At 27.6% G+C, this 12,033-nt stretch overlaps 2 protein-coding genes across 7 annotated transcripts; both read left to right on the forward strand.

Moving 5' to 3' along the window:
• Window positions 1-29: 29 nt before the first annotated feature.
• Window positions 30-4,071, forward strand: LOC128962927 (solute carrier family 12 member 9-like). Of its 6 annotated transcripts, none has more exons than XM_054309350.1 (10): window positions 30-88; window positions 404-750; window positions 810-961; window positions 1,045-1,179; window positions 1,250-1,681; window positions 1,766-1,885; window positions 1,958-2,057; window positions 2,131-2,689; window positions 2,766-3,338; window positions 3,399-4,071. In XM_054309350.1, exons 2-10 carry the CDS (start codon window positions 539-541, stop codon window positions 4,011-4,013), a joined length of 2,898 nt encoding a protein of 965 aa, XP_054165325.1. In that variant the 5' UTR covers window positions 30-88; window positions 404-538; the 3' UTR covers window positions 4,014-4,071. The 6 variants fall into 6 exon arrangements, with proteins under 6 accessions (XP_054165325.1, XP_054165327.1, XP_054165326.1 ...); XM_054309352.1 differs by lacking the exon at window positions 30-88 and adding an exon at window positions 190-212 and having other exon boundaries at window positions 410-750; XM_054309351.1 differs by lacking the exon at window positions 30-88 and adding an exon at window positions 265-324.
• Window positions 4,072-5,637: 1,566 nt separating this feature from the next.
• LOC128962697 (uncharacterized) lies at window positions 5,638-9,073 on the forward strand. The gene is made up of 7 exons (XM_054309099.1): window positions 5,638-5,727; window positions 5,810-5,951; window positions 6,754-7,016; window positions 7,616-7,734; window positions 7,806-8,128; window positions 8,259-8,920; window positions 9,026-9,073. Exons 1-7 carry the CDS (start codon window positions 5,638-5,640, stop codon window positions 9,059-9,061), a joined length of 1,635 nt encoding a protein of 544 aa, XP_054165074.1. The 3' UTR covers window positions 9,062-9,073.
• The last annotated feature ends 2,960 nt before the right edge of the window (window positions 9,074-12,033 follow it).

Here is a 12,033-nt window from a genome sequence, read left to right on the forward strand (position 1 = left end):
TTCAGTATCAATTGTTGTCATAAATTTATTTTTATTTTTTTGTGTTGACTTTCGTGACTGTATTATGTCATGTGTTTCAATGACTGAGGTATAGATTGAAATCAATTAATCATTATTTTTTGCATTAATTATGACTTATTATAATATTTTACAATTATTTTTTTGTTTAAAAACATAAAAACCATTTATAATTAAATTGATAGACATTTACCGTAAGTTTATTTTGTCTGTCATTTAAACCACAAATAGTTTGTATATTTTATTTGACTATTTGTTGGTAAATATGATATGAATTGAAACCTAATATTTTGATATAAACTTAATGTTAGTATGAATTGAATGATAGATTGATTGATAGTAACAATGATTGACTAAACAGGTATTGTGTTTGTGTTGTCACCAGCAATAGGTCTCACCATTTGATTGGTCCGAATGAAGTGATAGCGACGTCGAGAGGCGTTTTTCGTTGCCATTCAGTGATTGTTTGTTGACTTTTGAAGATCTGTTATCTCATCAAAAACAATATCACTCACGAAGAATGACATCCTTTTGTGGGTTTAATTCATTATCTAATGAAAACAGTTTAGACAATAATGATTACAATAGTAGTGATAAATGTCTTATTTTGGACAAACCATTAGTCAATCCTGTGACCAATTCGTTGAGTCCGTCGGAGTCGACCGTTTCGCTGGAATCGGGAGAATCGCGTCTTAACCAGAATGAGAGGACACCTATTCTCAGACATATCAGGTCTTTATTGACAATAAGATTCATATCTTTAATGCTAAACAAAATGATTGTCACTATAGGCTATTCCGTAACCTGAGTGGCCAATCGAGTCCCGATCGAAGCACATCCAGTCCTGTTCGTCAATTGGATCATAAAAATCTGACCACTTTTTCCGGTGTCTTTACACCCGTATGTCTGTCAATGTTTAGTGCAATTCTTTTTCTGCGAATTGGTTTGTATTTTGAATATTCATATATCATATGATATCTCTGGATATGTCCTCAACTCTAATATCTGTAATAATAATAATTTTAGGCTTTATTGTCGGCAATTCCGGTGTTTTGACCACTTTATTAGAGTTAGTGTTAGCGTATAGTATATTAGTATTTACAGTGCTATCGATTTGTGCCATTAGTACTAATGGTGCGATTGAAGGCGGCGGTGCTTATTGTGAGTCCTTATGATTGAAAATTTTGATAACATATGGTAACAGTATTTTGTTTTTACGGTAATTTAAAAGTTATGATAAGCCGTGCGTTGGGACCTGAATTCGGTGGAAGCATCGGAACCCTATTTTTTATCGCAAATGTATTTTCCAGTGCCCTATATATTACCGGTTGTGTCGAAGGAATCATCAATAATTTTGGTCCGTCCGGTGGAATCGCCGCCATATTGCCGGCCAGTCACTGGCATTCAATACTTTACGGATCGGTTTTAAACATAATTAATACATTGATTTGTTTGATCGGCGCCTCAGTGTTTGCTAAGACAACTGTCATTATATTTGTAATCGTAATGATCAGCACAATGTCCGTAATTGTTAGTCTATTGTTTCAAAGTCCGCTATCACTGGAAGTTCCCGAAGAAAATCAATATTTTAGACATCAGTACAACTCAAGTGTTGTTAATTTTACCAGTTTTGAGTGGACTACTTTCAAAGATAATTTAAACCGTAATTATTTATTTATTTTATTTTAAAAATGATAAATTAAAAAAATTATTAAAATGTTTATGTATCAATAATTAATTATCCTAGCTCAATTTGGTGTTGACTACACTACAAATGATTTTACAACTTTTCCCGTTGTATTTGGTGTGTTATTTAGCGGAGTTACCGGTATTATGGCCGGTGCTAATATGTCAGGAGAGCTTAAAGGTAACTTTTTTTTATTACCGCTACTCTAAATAAATTTGATTTATTGGATAAATTTAATTGCGTTCACTCTAGACGCTGGAAAATCAATACCACGAGGAACGTTAGGTGCTGTCGGCTTTACATTTGTCACTTATATTATTTTGGTGTTTCTATCGGGAGCTACCTGTCCTCGGTAAGCTTTATTTAAAATGTTTTATTTTATTTAATATCACAGTACCGGTAATCAAAATTTATATTTATTATAGAGAACTTTTGCAAAACAACTATTTATACATGCAATATATAAACTTTTGGCCGCCATTTATAGCAATCGGTATATTTTCGGCTACACTATCGGCGGCACTCAGCAATTTGATTGGCGCTTCGCGAGTGCTCGAAGCTGTGGCCAAAGACCATCTATTCGGTAAAATGCTGAATCCAATTGTCCGATATTCCCGTTCGGGTAATCCAATTGCAGCAGTTATTGTCACCTGGTTTACAGTGCAATGTATTATATTGATAAATAAGCTCAATTTGATCGCTCAAATCACATCAGTATTTTTCTTGTTGTCCTATTTCGCCATCAATTTGGCCTGTCTTTCGTTGACACTAACCTCTGCACCTAATTTTCGGCCATCTTTTAAATATTTTTCGGGAAAGACTACATCTATAGGAATGTTAGGTTGTGTTACAATGATGTTTGTGATTAATCCTCTTTACGCCGCAATAACAATAATAATGTGTTTGCTTTTGGTAATTGCACTCCACATACGGTCGCCTCCTGTCCGCTGGGGGTCTATAAGTCAAGCGTTAATTTTCCATCAGGTATAAATTATATCTGATTTTTATATGAAAAAAATAATTTTTTTTAATTATTGGTAATTTATTCAACATATATTAGGTCCGTAAATATCTTCTATTATTGGATAGTCGTAAAGATCATGTAAAATATTGGAGACCACAGTTTTTGTTGATGGTATCTAATCCCAGATCGTGTATACCATTGATTAGTTTTGTCAATGACCTCAAAAAGAGTGGTCTCTATATTTTGGGTCACGTAAAAGTTGGCTCATTTGATGACTTTGATTCTGATCCGGTTCTCGAAGAATATCCTCTTTGGCTGAAACTTTTGGACAAACTTAAAGTTAAAGCTTTTGTTGAGGTGACATTGGCATCAACTGTTAGGGACGGATTGCATCAGTTGTCCAGAATTGCTGGTTTGGGTGCTATGAAGCCAAACACCATATTATTTGGTTTCTTTGACGATGAAATTCCGTGCGATTTCTTCGAGAATAATGTAATTTATCATAATTTAAAAGATATTCTTTTGCGCGGAAATGTGTTCTTATCTTTGCGTGAAGACAATAATCAGCGACCGTTTACACCCGAAGAATACGTTTCAATGCTTTACGACTCGGTATTTAGGCTTCAGAAGAATGTTTGTGTCGCTCGTCATTTCCATCTATTCAATAAGGTTTGCATTTTTGGATTTTACAATATTTCCAAATATTTTTAACAATAAATGTTGTTATAGGATATGGTTGTGGCCTCACAATCATATATCGATGTCTGGCCAATCAATTACTTTAGTCCGCAGACATCCATTACAAATATTGACAATTGTTGGCTATTTCTGATGCAATTGGCGTGTGTGTTGCATATGGTTCCCGGTTGGAAACAAGCGACTAAAGTGCGAGTATTCATGTGTGTCGACTCAAAGATTAAAGACGTTTCACTCTTAAGGAGACAATGGGAACAAATTCTGCAAATGCTTAGAATTGATGCCACCATTCATGTTGTTATTTGGGATCACGTGACAGCACCTTTGGATCAGTCATTAACTTCATTAACTAATGTCAGTAATGGCTCACAGAGTCCAACCGAAACCGATCTTATGAATGAAACAAATTTAACGCTTAACGATAGTCCCCAACGATTTGTGTTAACCAATCAATATCTAGAAAGTGTAAACAATATGATTCAAGAGCACAGTCACAATACTTCGGTGGTATTCATGTATTTACCGCCGCCGCCGGCCAACAGTGGCGACTATCTGTTATATTTGCAACGTTTGGATATTTTGACAACAAGTTTGCCGCCAACTCTATTGGTTCACGGCATCAATCCGGTCACTTCTACGACACTTTAAAACTAAAAACAATTGTTAAATTATAATTATAACCACTTTATTATTATTATAAATTATATAATTGTTATAAATAATATGTTATAAATTTTCAAATTCAATATATTTTAATGTAAAGTATTTTTATTAAAATTTTTTATATATATATATATATATAGTTTATATATGTAACAAATTATCTCATATTTTTGTTAAAATTAATAATTTTTCTATTTATTTATTTTTACTAAACGCTAATCATTATTTTTGTGAACACATTTTATATTAAAACTATTTTTATGGATTTCTTGATCCAAACAAATGTCTTAAGAAAAATATCATTAAAATTTTGGGACATAAAAACCTTTTTAAATGTTTATCATGTAATATATATATACTGTATTATGAGATAATATTTAATGAAATATATTATTTATTTTGTTCATTTGCCAATTTATTACTCTAAATATTGTGTTATTTTTAAAAATTAAATTAAGACTTTTTGCTTGTTTTTGATGATTATATATATATATATATATTATAGAAGTAGTTGTATATACACTATAAATTGGTGTCGGAGTCGGTGTGTGTCTCCAAAAATGCCTAACAATTATTATTATATTCAACTCATATAATAATAATACAGTAAATACTATACACTAATGTCTCACTTATTTTGCATATATATAACTCGTGATCTCTATTCTAATAAATAGGTTTTTGTTTTGTTCTTAACTTTTCTTTTGATAAACATTTGAGAGAGTATTTAAAATAATTATTTTTTTTTGTTTAAAAAACTTTTCTTGTCATTTAAATACAAAAATAAGATTTTGGATGCATTACATTAATAGCAATAATAAGTCATTGATTTTTATTATTATTATCAAAACCAGACCCTTTTTCACGAACTCAGTGTGTTATTTGGTTTTTAGGGGAACGGGTGATACTATACTACTCTAACTTATAATACACTACAATATACTGTATTATGATATGCAATGTTATGTCAATGCTATTTAAATGCTATTTAAATGCTATGCAATGCTATATACGGAATACAAGAGAAGCCAAAAAGTTTTAAATATAGTTATTTCAATGATTAACACACAGAATATTATAATGAGATGTTTGAAATGTTTAAACGCAAAAAGTCTTCACTGATTATGTGCCATATTTACGGTCCAATTCTTAAAATAAACATTTGATCACTAATTTTCAGTCATCGCTTAGATCCAAAAAAATCATTGCTTTTTCACTAAATTAATTAAACTTTTCAAATATCACTATTCTGTTACTAGTTTTCTATATCACAACTGAATATTGTTTGAGATATACAAAGTAGTGTCACATTATTATTATTATTATTAAGAATTTTTTTATATATATTATTTTGACACAAGAATCGCAGAATTTTTAGAAGAATTGTTACTAAAAATAAGTGAATGTTTTTTCTTTTAATAAAGTATTTCTCTGAAAGTTTTGTTTCGGTTCTATAGTTCTGTAGTTTCTTAAAAAAGTTATACAATTTGTTTATATATATATATAAATGCCATTAATTATTATTAATTAAAATTAAAATCTTGTGATCAATTATTTTTTTGTTGTCTTCTGTTTGATTGGTGTATAACTCTGATAATTACCAACAACTATGAGTTATAGACGAGAGTCTCCGTGTATGAAGTATTTCGAGAAGACAAGAGGTGACGGACACATCCGAAAGAGTCTGTCAGCCACTCGTGTCTGTTATTTTTGCTTTCATTTGTTTGACATTTGTTTTGTTTGCTGTCCTAAACATAATATTGATTTAAATTAATTGATAGTTTCCACCGATACGTCGTACAAGTGATCCATCGAGTGATGATTCCGACGATTTTCATCAATTAGACTTCAGCGGTGATCTGTCGTCATCCATATCCAGAAGCAGCTCCGAGTCGTGTCACTCGTTGGGCTCTAATCGCTGCTGTAAGTGATGTGATATTAATCATAATATTTTTTAATTAAAACAAAAACTCATTAATATAATTATCTCAATTTATATTAATTAATTTATATTTTTAAATTTTAATATATACTTCTATATATAATTTTATAATAAATCAAAACATTATTTTAATAATAATTATAATGTCAAATTATCTATTATATATAAAAGATAAAATCTTTAATTAATATAATCATTAAAAAAAAGTTTTACATTTTTTTGCATTTTTAATATTGCTTTATGTTGTAAATTGTGTTGATTTTAGTCAAACTAATTTTTTCTGTTATTAATAACAATTAATTGCATTTTTACATAATATATGTTATTTAAGAAAATTTTTGACATACATTTGGGCGAAAATTAGAGTGAAATGAAATATTGTTTACGAATCCTGTTTTGCTCTAAAAGTAAAAATGCAATTAAATTTACAAAATATTTATGTATATTAAGTTTTTAAATATTTTTACAAGATATGCAATAATTCAAATTTATAAATTTTAAAAAGTAAATATAATAATTTGAAAAACATATAAAAAACATAAACAAATTAATTTTATAAATTAATAACAGAAAATATTATTTTTCTATAAAAATAATTATAATTTTATCTATAAACTGTATTATAATACTATTTTATAAATATTGATATAATTATAATAATCTCATATAATCTAATTTATCAATTTTTTAAATGATATTTTCAAAAATTATTTATAAATTTGATAATAAATATATGCAATAATTAAATTTATTTTTTATTTAAATTAAAATTCCGACAAACAGTGCGAAAATTGGATGAAATTCGGTCATCGCGTTCATCGCTAAACAAAATGCAAATATTTGACGACAACTTTCACAACAATAATAATGAATCGCTTGAAGAGTTTAGATCTCGTTTAAGAATTAGAAGAAGTCATAAAAACAGAGACAAAGATCAGTTCAATTATGACAATGAAGGCGACAAAAGTGATATTTCTATCGATAGTGCGACCAAAGAGGCTCACGAAGAGATACTCAGAAATGCTGAATCTCTTAGACGAGAACAGGTATGCCATTCAATAGCTCAACACTTATATTAATGGCTGATATTTTTATTTGGGATATACCCAGTGATTGACACAATTTTGATTATTTAAAAACAAAAATCAGATAATTTAACATAATTTTAGGATAACATTAATCTTTTTTATCGCAAAACGCTTTAATGGTTTTTTAGGGTTTTTATAGATCAATTAATTTACTATAAAATACATTTCTATTAAATATTTTTATATTTATTTTAATAATAAAGTATTAGTATAATAATAATAATAATACTAAAATATATTAAAATATTCAGAAAATTATGCCAAACATTTTGCATATATGTATTAATTTGTATATTGTATTTATTTTATAATAAAATTTGTTTGCAAACCTATTACTAATTTGGGTCATCACTCCATAGGAGGGTTAAGTAATAATTTATGACAATAATTGGTCAAAACTCTGTCATAAATTAATTTATAAATAATTTCCAAAACAAATTTATCTATAAATTAAGTACAAGAATGCAATTATAGTGTAATTTGTTTGTTTTATTACATTTTTATTTTTATTAATAATAATAATAATAAAATTATTATTATTTATTTCTATTTAAAAGCCAGAGATTTATAACACGAGTTCAAAAAAGCTCATCCGTTCGTACAAACCATCAATCCGTTTACCAAATAATAAAAACACAGAAAAAAGGATAGACTTTACTGAAGAGCAAACAAATAAGTAATAAAATAATGGTTTTTGTAAACAATAATTATTGTCAGGAATTCAATTGAATACACTTTTCTAAATAGACTTCAGGACATCGATAGGTCGATAGATTTGGATAACAGTTATGAGTCGAGGAAAGACACACTCAATAGACTATGCAGTCGAAGACAGGAAGAGATTAGATTAGCAACACTTCCAAAGAGGACGTCTTTAGACTACGACAACTCTAACAATGATGGAGAGATGCACGGATTGCAGAGAAGTTCTACCGATTATTTCGGGCCAACCAATGATGTCGGCCAACAAAAATCATTGACCAAAACGGCAAAAAAGATCTTTTCGAGTCCCAGACTTAAACATAAAACACAGTCACAAATACTGAGAGCCGCCTCATCTATTCCTTCCCGTAAGTCATATATGTTTTGATGGGAAATTAAAAAAATCAAATTTCCAGGAAATTCTATAACTTTTATAGCATTAATAACTGCCCGTATTTTTTCTAAAAAAAAATTACATTCAATTTTGATTTTATTTAGTAATATTTCCATTGAAGAGTAGTAATAATGTAAACAAAAGTGTGAATACCATAGATATGTTAGACTCTAGCAATTGTAACACTCCTGAGAGCAGCTTCGGTGGCTCTAAGAAGAGTTCAATAGATGAGGGATTGATATGCAATACACCTAAAACTAGAAGAAGTCCGTTGCGATTCTTAGGCAACTTTGTTGACGACAAACTGTTCAGAGGTCGGTGGGGATCAACAAAGAGGGCCAAATCTTCTGTAGAATTGGGACGACTTTCCTGGGAAATTCCCGACGACTTGACTGATAATAATAATAATTGCGGAAATAAATTAAATCGCAGAAAAAGTTACATTAAAGACGATAATAATCTTAATCAACACACACTTAAAGATATGCCGAGTGTTACACAAAGAATAGCTGTCAATGAAATGCCGGACACGAGTTGTTGCAAAACTAGTTCTTCGTCGACATCTCTTTCCTCTAAACATAAGCCACGATCTCTTAGCACATGTGCTGATAATAGGAACCGACACCGACTGCCGAGTGCTGCATCTGATAGACTTTCACTGTCCAGTTCATCGGCCATCGGGTCAGATGATGCCGATATCTTTCTACCACAACAACAGTCACCACTAAGGACTGAGATATCTGCTGATGCATTGGCAGAGATAGAGGTAAAAAAAATTATTGTGTGATAATAATTATTATTATTATATATCAAAAAGTATTATCCATTAGTTAATTGTTTTCTATTAATAACTCTTTTCTATTTTTAAAAGGCATTTGAAAGGTTGGCTCAAAGTCTACTCAAATAAGAGTCCATCTGATAATAAAGTGATTGTTTTGATTAGACATCTAATGTATAATAATTTTCTGCTTTCATAGACATCTATTCAAGTCATTTATCACATAAAGTTGTCTATTATATTATTTATCTATTAATGAACTTTTATAATACATGTATTTAATATCGACTGTTTAAAAATAGACAAAATATATTATATATTCATTTAATAATATTTTTTATTAAATCGTTGCCATTATATTATTTTCAAAAGACAAATGCATTATAAAACTTTTTTTGTCTGCTAAGTAATTGAAAAATATAATACATAACGTATATACCGTATATATATATCTAACTAACGATAATTTTAAAAAACAAATCTTTGAAAAACTATTTAAATATTTTTGATGCGATTAGAAATAAGAGATAATAATTTCAATTATATATTTTGAAAAAAATGTTTTTAAAATTTATTTTTTTACAATTTTTTTGTTTTAATATTTTTCATTTTTACTGTTTAATAAACATATTTTTGTTGTTTTTAATGAATATACAAAAGAAAGAAAAAAGTTTTTAAAATAAACTCTTTTGACGCCTAAAAAAGCAGATATTTATCAATAATAACTTATTTTTGTTTTGTATACAAAAATTAATTACAATCTATAAAATACCCCTAAAAATAGTAACAATAATATCTTTTTCATGTGATAATGTTTGTTAATTGTTTTGTTCACTTATTATATAATTTTTGTTGTAATGTTTATATAATAAATATATACAAAATAATGTTAATATATACTGCTTTAATAACAATTTATTTTTCAGAGAAAATAATATTTTTTCTATTTTATAATATGATTCGTTAATTCCGTTAAATTGAGATACGAAAAGATTGTTATTAAACATAATTGTAGATTAAATAATATTAATGAATTAGAAAACATTAAAAATTTAAATTTATTCAATTGAAAAATTAAATATTCATTAGATTTAATCAATTATTTTTTTAAAAAATTGTTTAGTAAAAATCACTAAATTATTATATAATTAACATATCTGTGGTTAGCAAATGTTCAAGTTGTAAGGTATATATTAAATATATTAATTTTAACTATTTATATACACTGTATGTTATACAGTAAATCAATAAATAGTATGGCATTAATGTATTTTATTCATTGAACGATTGATTTTTTTTATAATTACCGAAATGTAACATATATTTTGTATACTAGTATTAAAAATATCTGCCGGATGTGATAAAACAACAAATTGTATAATAAAAATAATATTTAGATGCTAAATGAAAAAAAACAATTTTTTTATATAATTTACATGATATACAATAGTTATAATTTATAGCAACAATTAATTTTTTAGTAAATATTATATTGTTATACTGTACTGTATTTTCAGTGCTATTGTTTAATATTATATAAAGTCTCAGTCATTGTGACCGCACTCTTAGCGATGAACAGCTGGATCTGTATATACAGTATATATATATTCAATATATAAGTATGGGTTGGCCTCACATCTCATAAATTCACTATAAATATGAACCAAATTCATGACTTTTGGCCATTAATTTGTTGATTCTTATAATAAATTATAATTACGATAATACTTGTGCTTTTTTCATGTCTAAAATTTTGTTGTTTTTATTAATGGCTGTAAATATATTTACGAAATAATAATAATATTTTATAACTTATTTATATATTATTGTGTATGCGTTTCCAATTTGATGTTAAGCAAAGAGAAAAAATATTTTCTCCTTTTATAAATGCAAACACTAAAAGTCAAAGAGACTATAATTTTTATGTGTGATTATATGGGAATGTCTTAAGCGTATAATTTGAATGATTGTTCACTTTTATCTTTCATATGTTATTTAAATTTATTGCTCAGATTATACTAAATTTTTTTTGAGGTCCGTAAGAGAGAGAGAGAGAGAGAGAGAGAGAGAGACTTAAAATTGTTTGGTAATATGACACGACTTATGCCTTAACAAGTTATATAATGTTTCCCATATCAGACCCAATCAGACCTAACAATCCCTACAATCTATAAATTTAATACTTAAAAACCATTGCCCAACACTTTGAATAAAAAACTTTTTTCTTATTTAAGACACAAACTATACGATATAATTACACATAAAAACAACACACCATTTGAATAATAAATTATCGGATATTTTTACAGAAAAAAAAACTTTTTATTTATTTAAGTATTGCTTTTATCAGATTTTTTTGGGGCCACAACTATATCAGTAAAAATACAGTAATCCTAAAGTCAATCTATTTACTTGTTTAGCACATCTAATCAACCAAACAAACAATGGTTTCGGCGGTAAACTAATTGTTCACAAAAAACAGCTGCCATTGTATATACACTGTCTGACAGCTAATGCCAGACAAAACATTGTAAATTACATTAAGGAAAGCATAACAATCATCTGCTAAATTGGATCAACATATTTATGGTCAGCTTTAGATAAATTAAAAACATTTAAATATTAAATTTGATGTTTTAGTATATTATATATATACATGTATTTATAAACTGTATATAACTGTTTGAAAAATTTAGAGATAATTGGATTTTAGCATAAAAATGTAAAATTCAGTCTAAATTATAAATTGTTTTCAATAATTTCACTTAAAAAAATAATTGTCAAATCAATTTATATCAATAAATTAGATACATTGGATGCCATCGACTTATAACACACACACACAGAGTGAGAGAGAGAGAGAGAGAGAGAGAAAGAGAGAGAGAGAGACGCACACAATAATTTTAATAACATTAATTAGATTTACTTTTCCTTTAAATTAAAAGTTGTTTATTTATTTTTTAAATATAAAAAAATATTTTTATTGCTTTAATGGGGTATAACAAGCAATAATTATAAAATAAAAAACGATTTTGAAATAAGTAATAAAAATAAAGAAAAATATAAATTATTGAAAGTATAAACTACTGTACGACTGGAAT

The sequence above is a fragment of the Oppia nitens genome, unplaced genomic scaffold, assembly GCF_028296485.1.
Source record: "Oppia nitens isolate AA-2021 unplaced genomic scaffold, nextdenovo-longstitch-racon4-pilon3 scaffold6_pilon_pilon_pilon, whole genome shotgun sequence".
In the NCBI taxonomy this organism is placed as follows: Eukaryota; Metazoa; Arthropoda; class Arachnida; order Sarcoptiformes; family Oppiidae; genus Oppia; species Oppia nitens.

What these genes read in the sequence shown, in the direction of transcription:
- LOC128962927 (XM_054309350.1), top strand. Translation starts at nt 539, where the DNA reads ATGACATCCTTTTGTGGGTTTAATTCATTATCTAATGAAAACAGTTTA. An exon ending in CCTATTCTCAGACATATCAG is followed by an intron (nt 751 to 809) that starts GTCTTTATTGAC and finishes TTGTCACTATAG; the next exon opens with GCTATTCCGTAACCTGAGTG. An exon ending in TATGTCAGGAGAGCTTAAAG is followed by an intron (nt 1,886 to 1,957) that starts GTAACTTTTTTT and finishes CGTTCACTCTAG; the next exon opens with ACGCTGGAAAATCAATACCA.
- LOC128962697 (XM_054309099.1), top strand. Translation starts at nt 5,638, where the DNA reads ATGAGTTATAGACGAGAGTCTCCGTGTATGAAGTATTTCGAGAAGACA. An exon ending in AATCTCTTAGACGAGAACAG is followed by an intron (nt 7,017 to 7,615) that starts GTATGCCATTCA and finishes TCTATTTAAAAG; the next exon opens with CCAGAGATTTATAACACGAG. An exon ending in ACTGAAGAGCAAACAAATAA is followed by an intron (nt 7,735 to 7,805) that starts GTAATAAAATAA and finishes TTTTCTAAATAG; the next exon opens with ACTTCAGGACATCGATAGGT.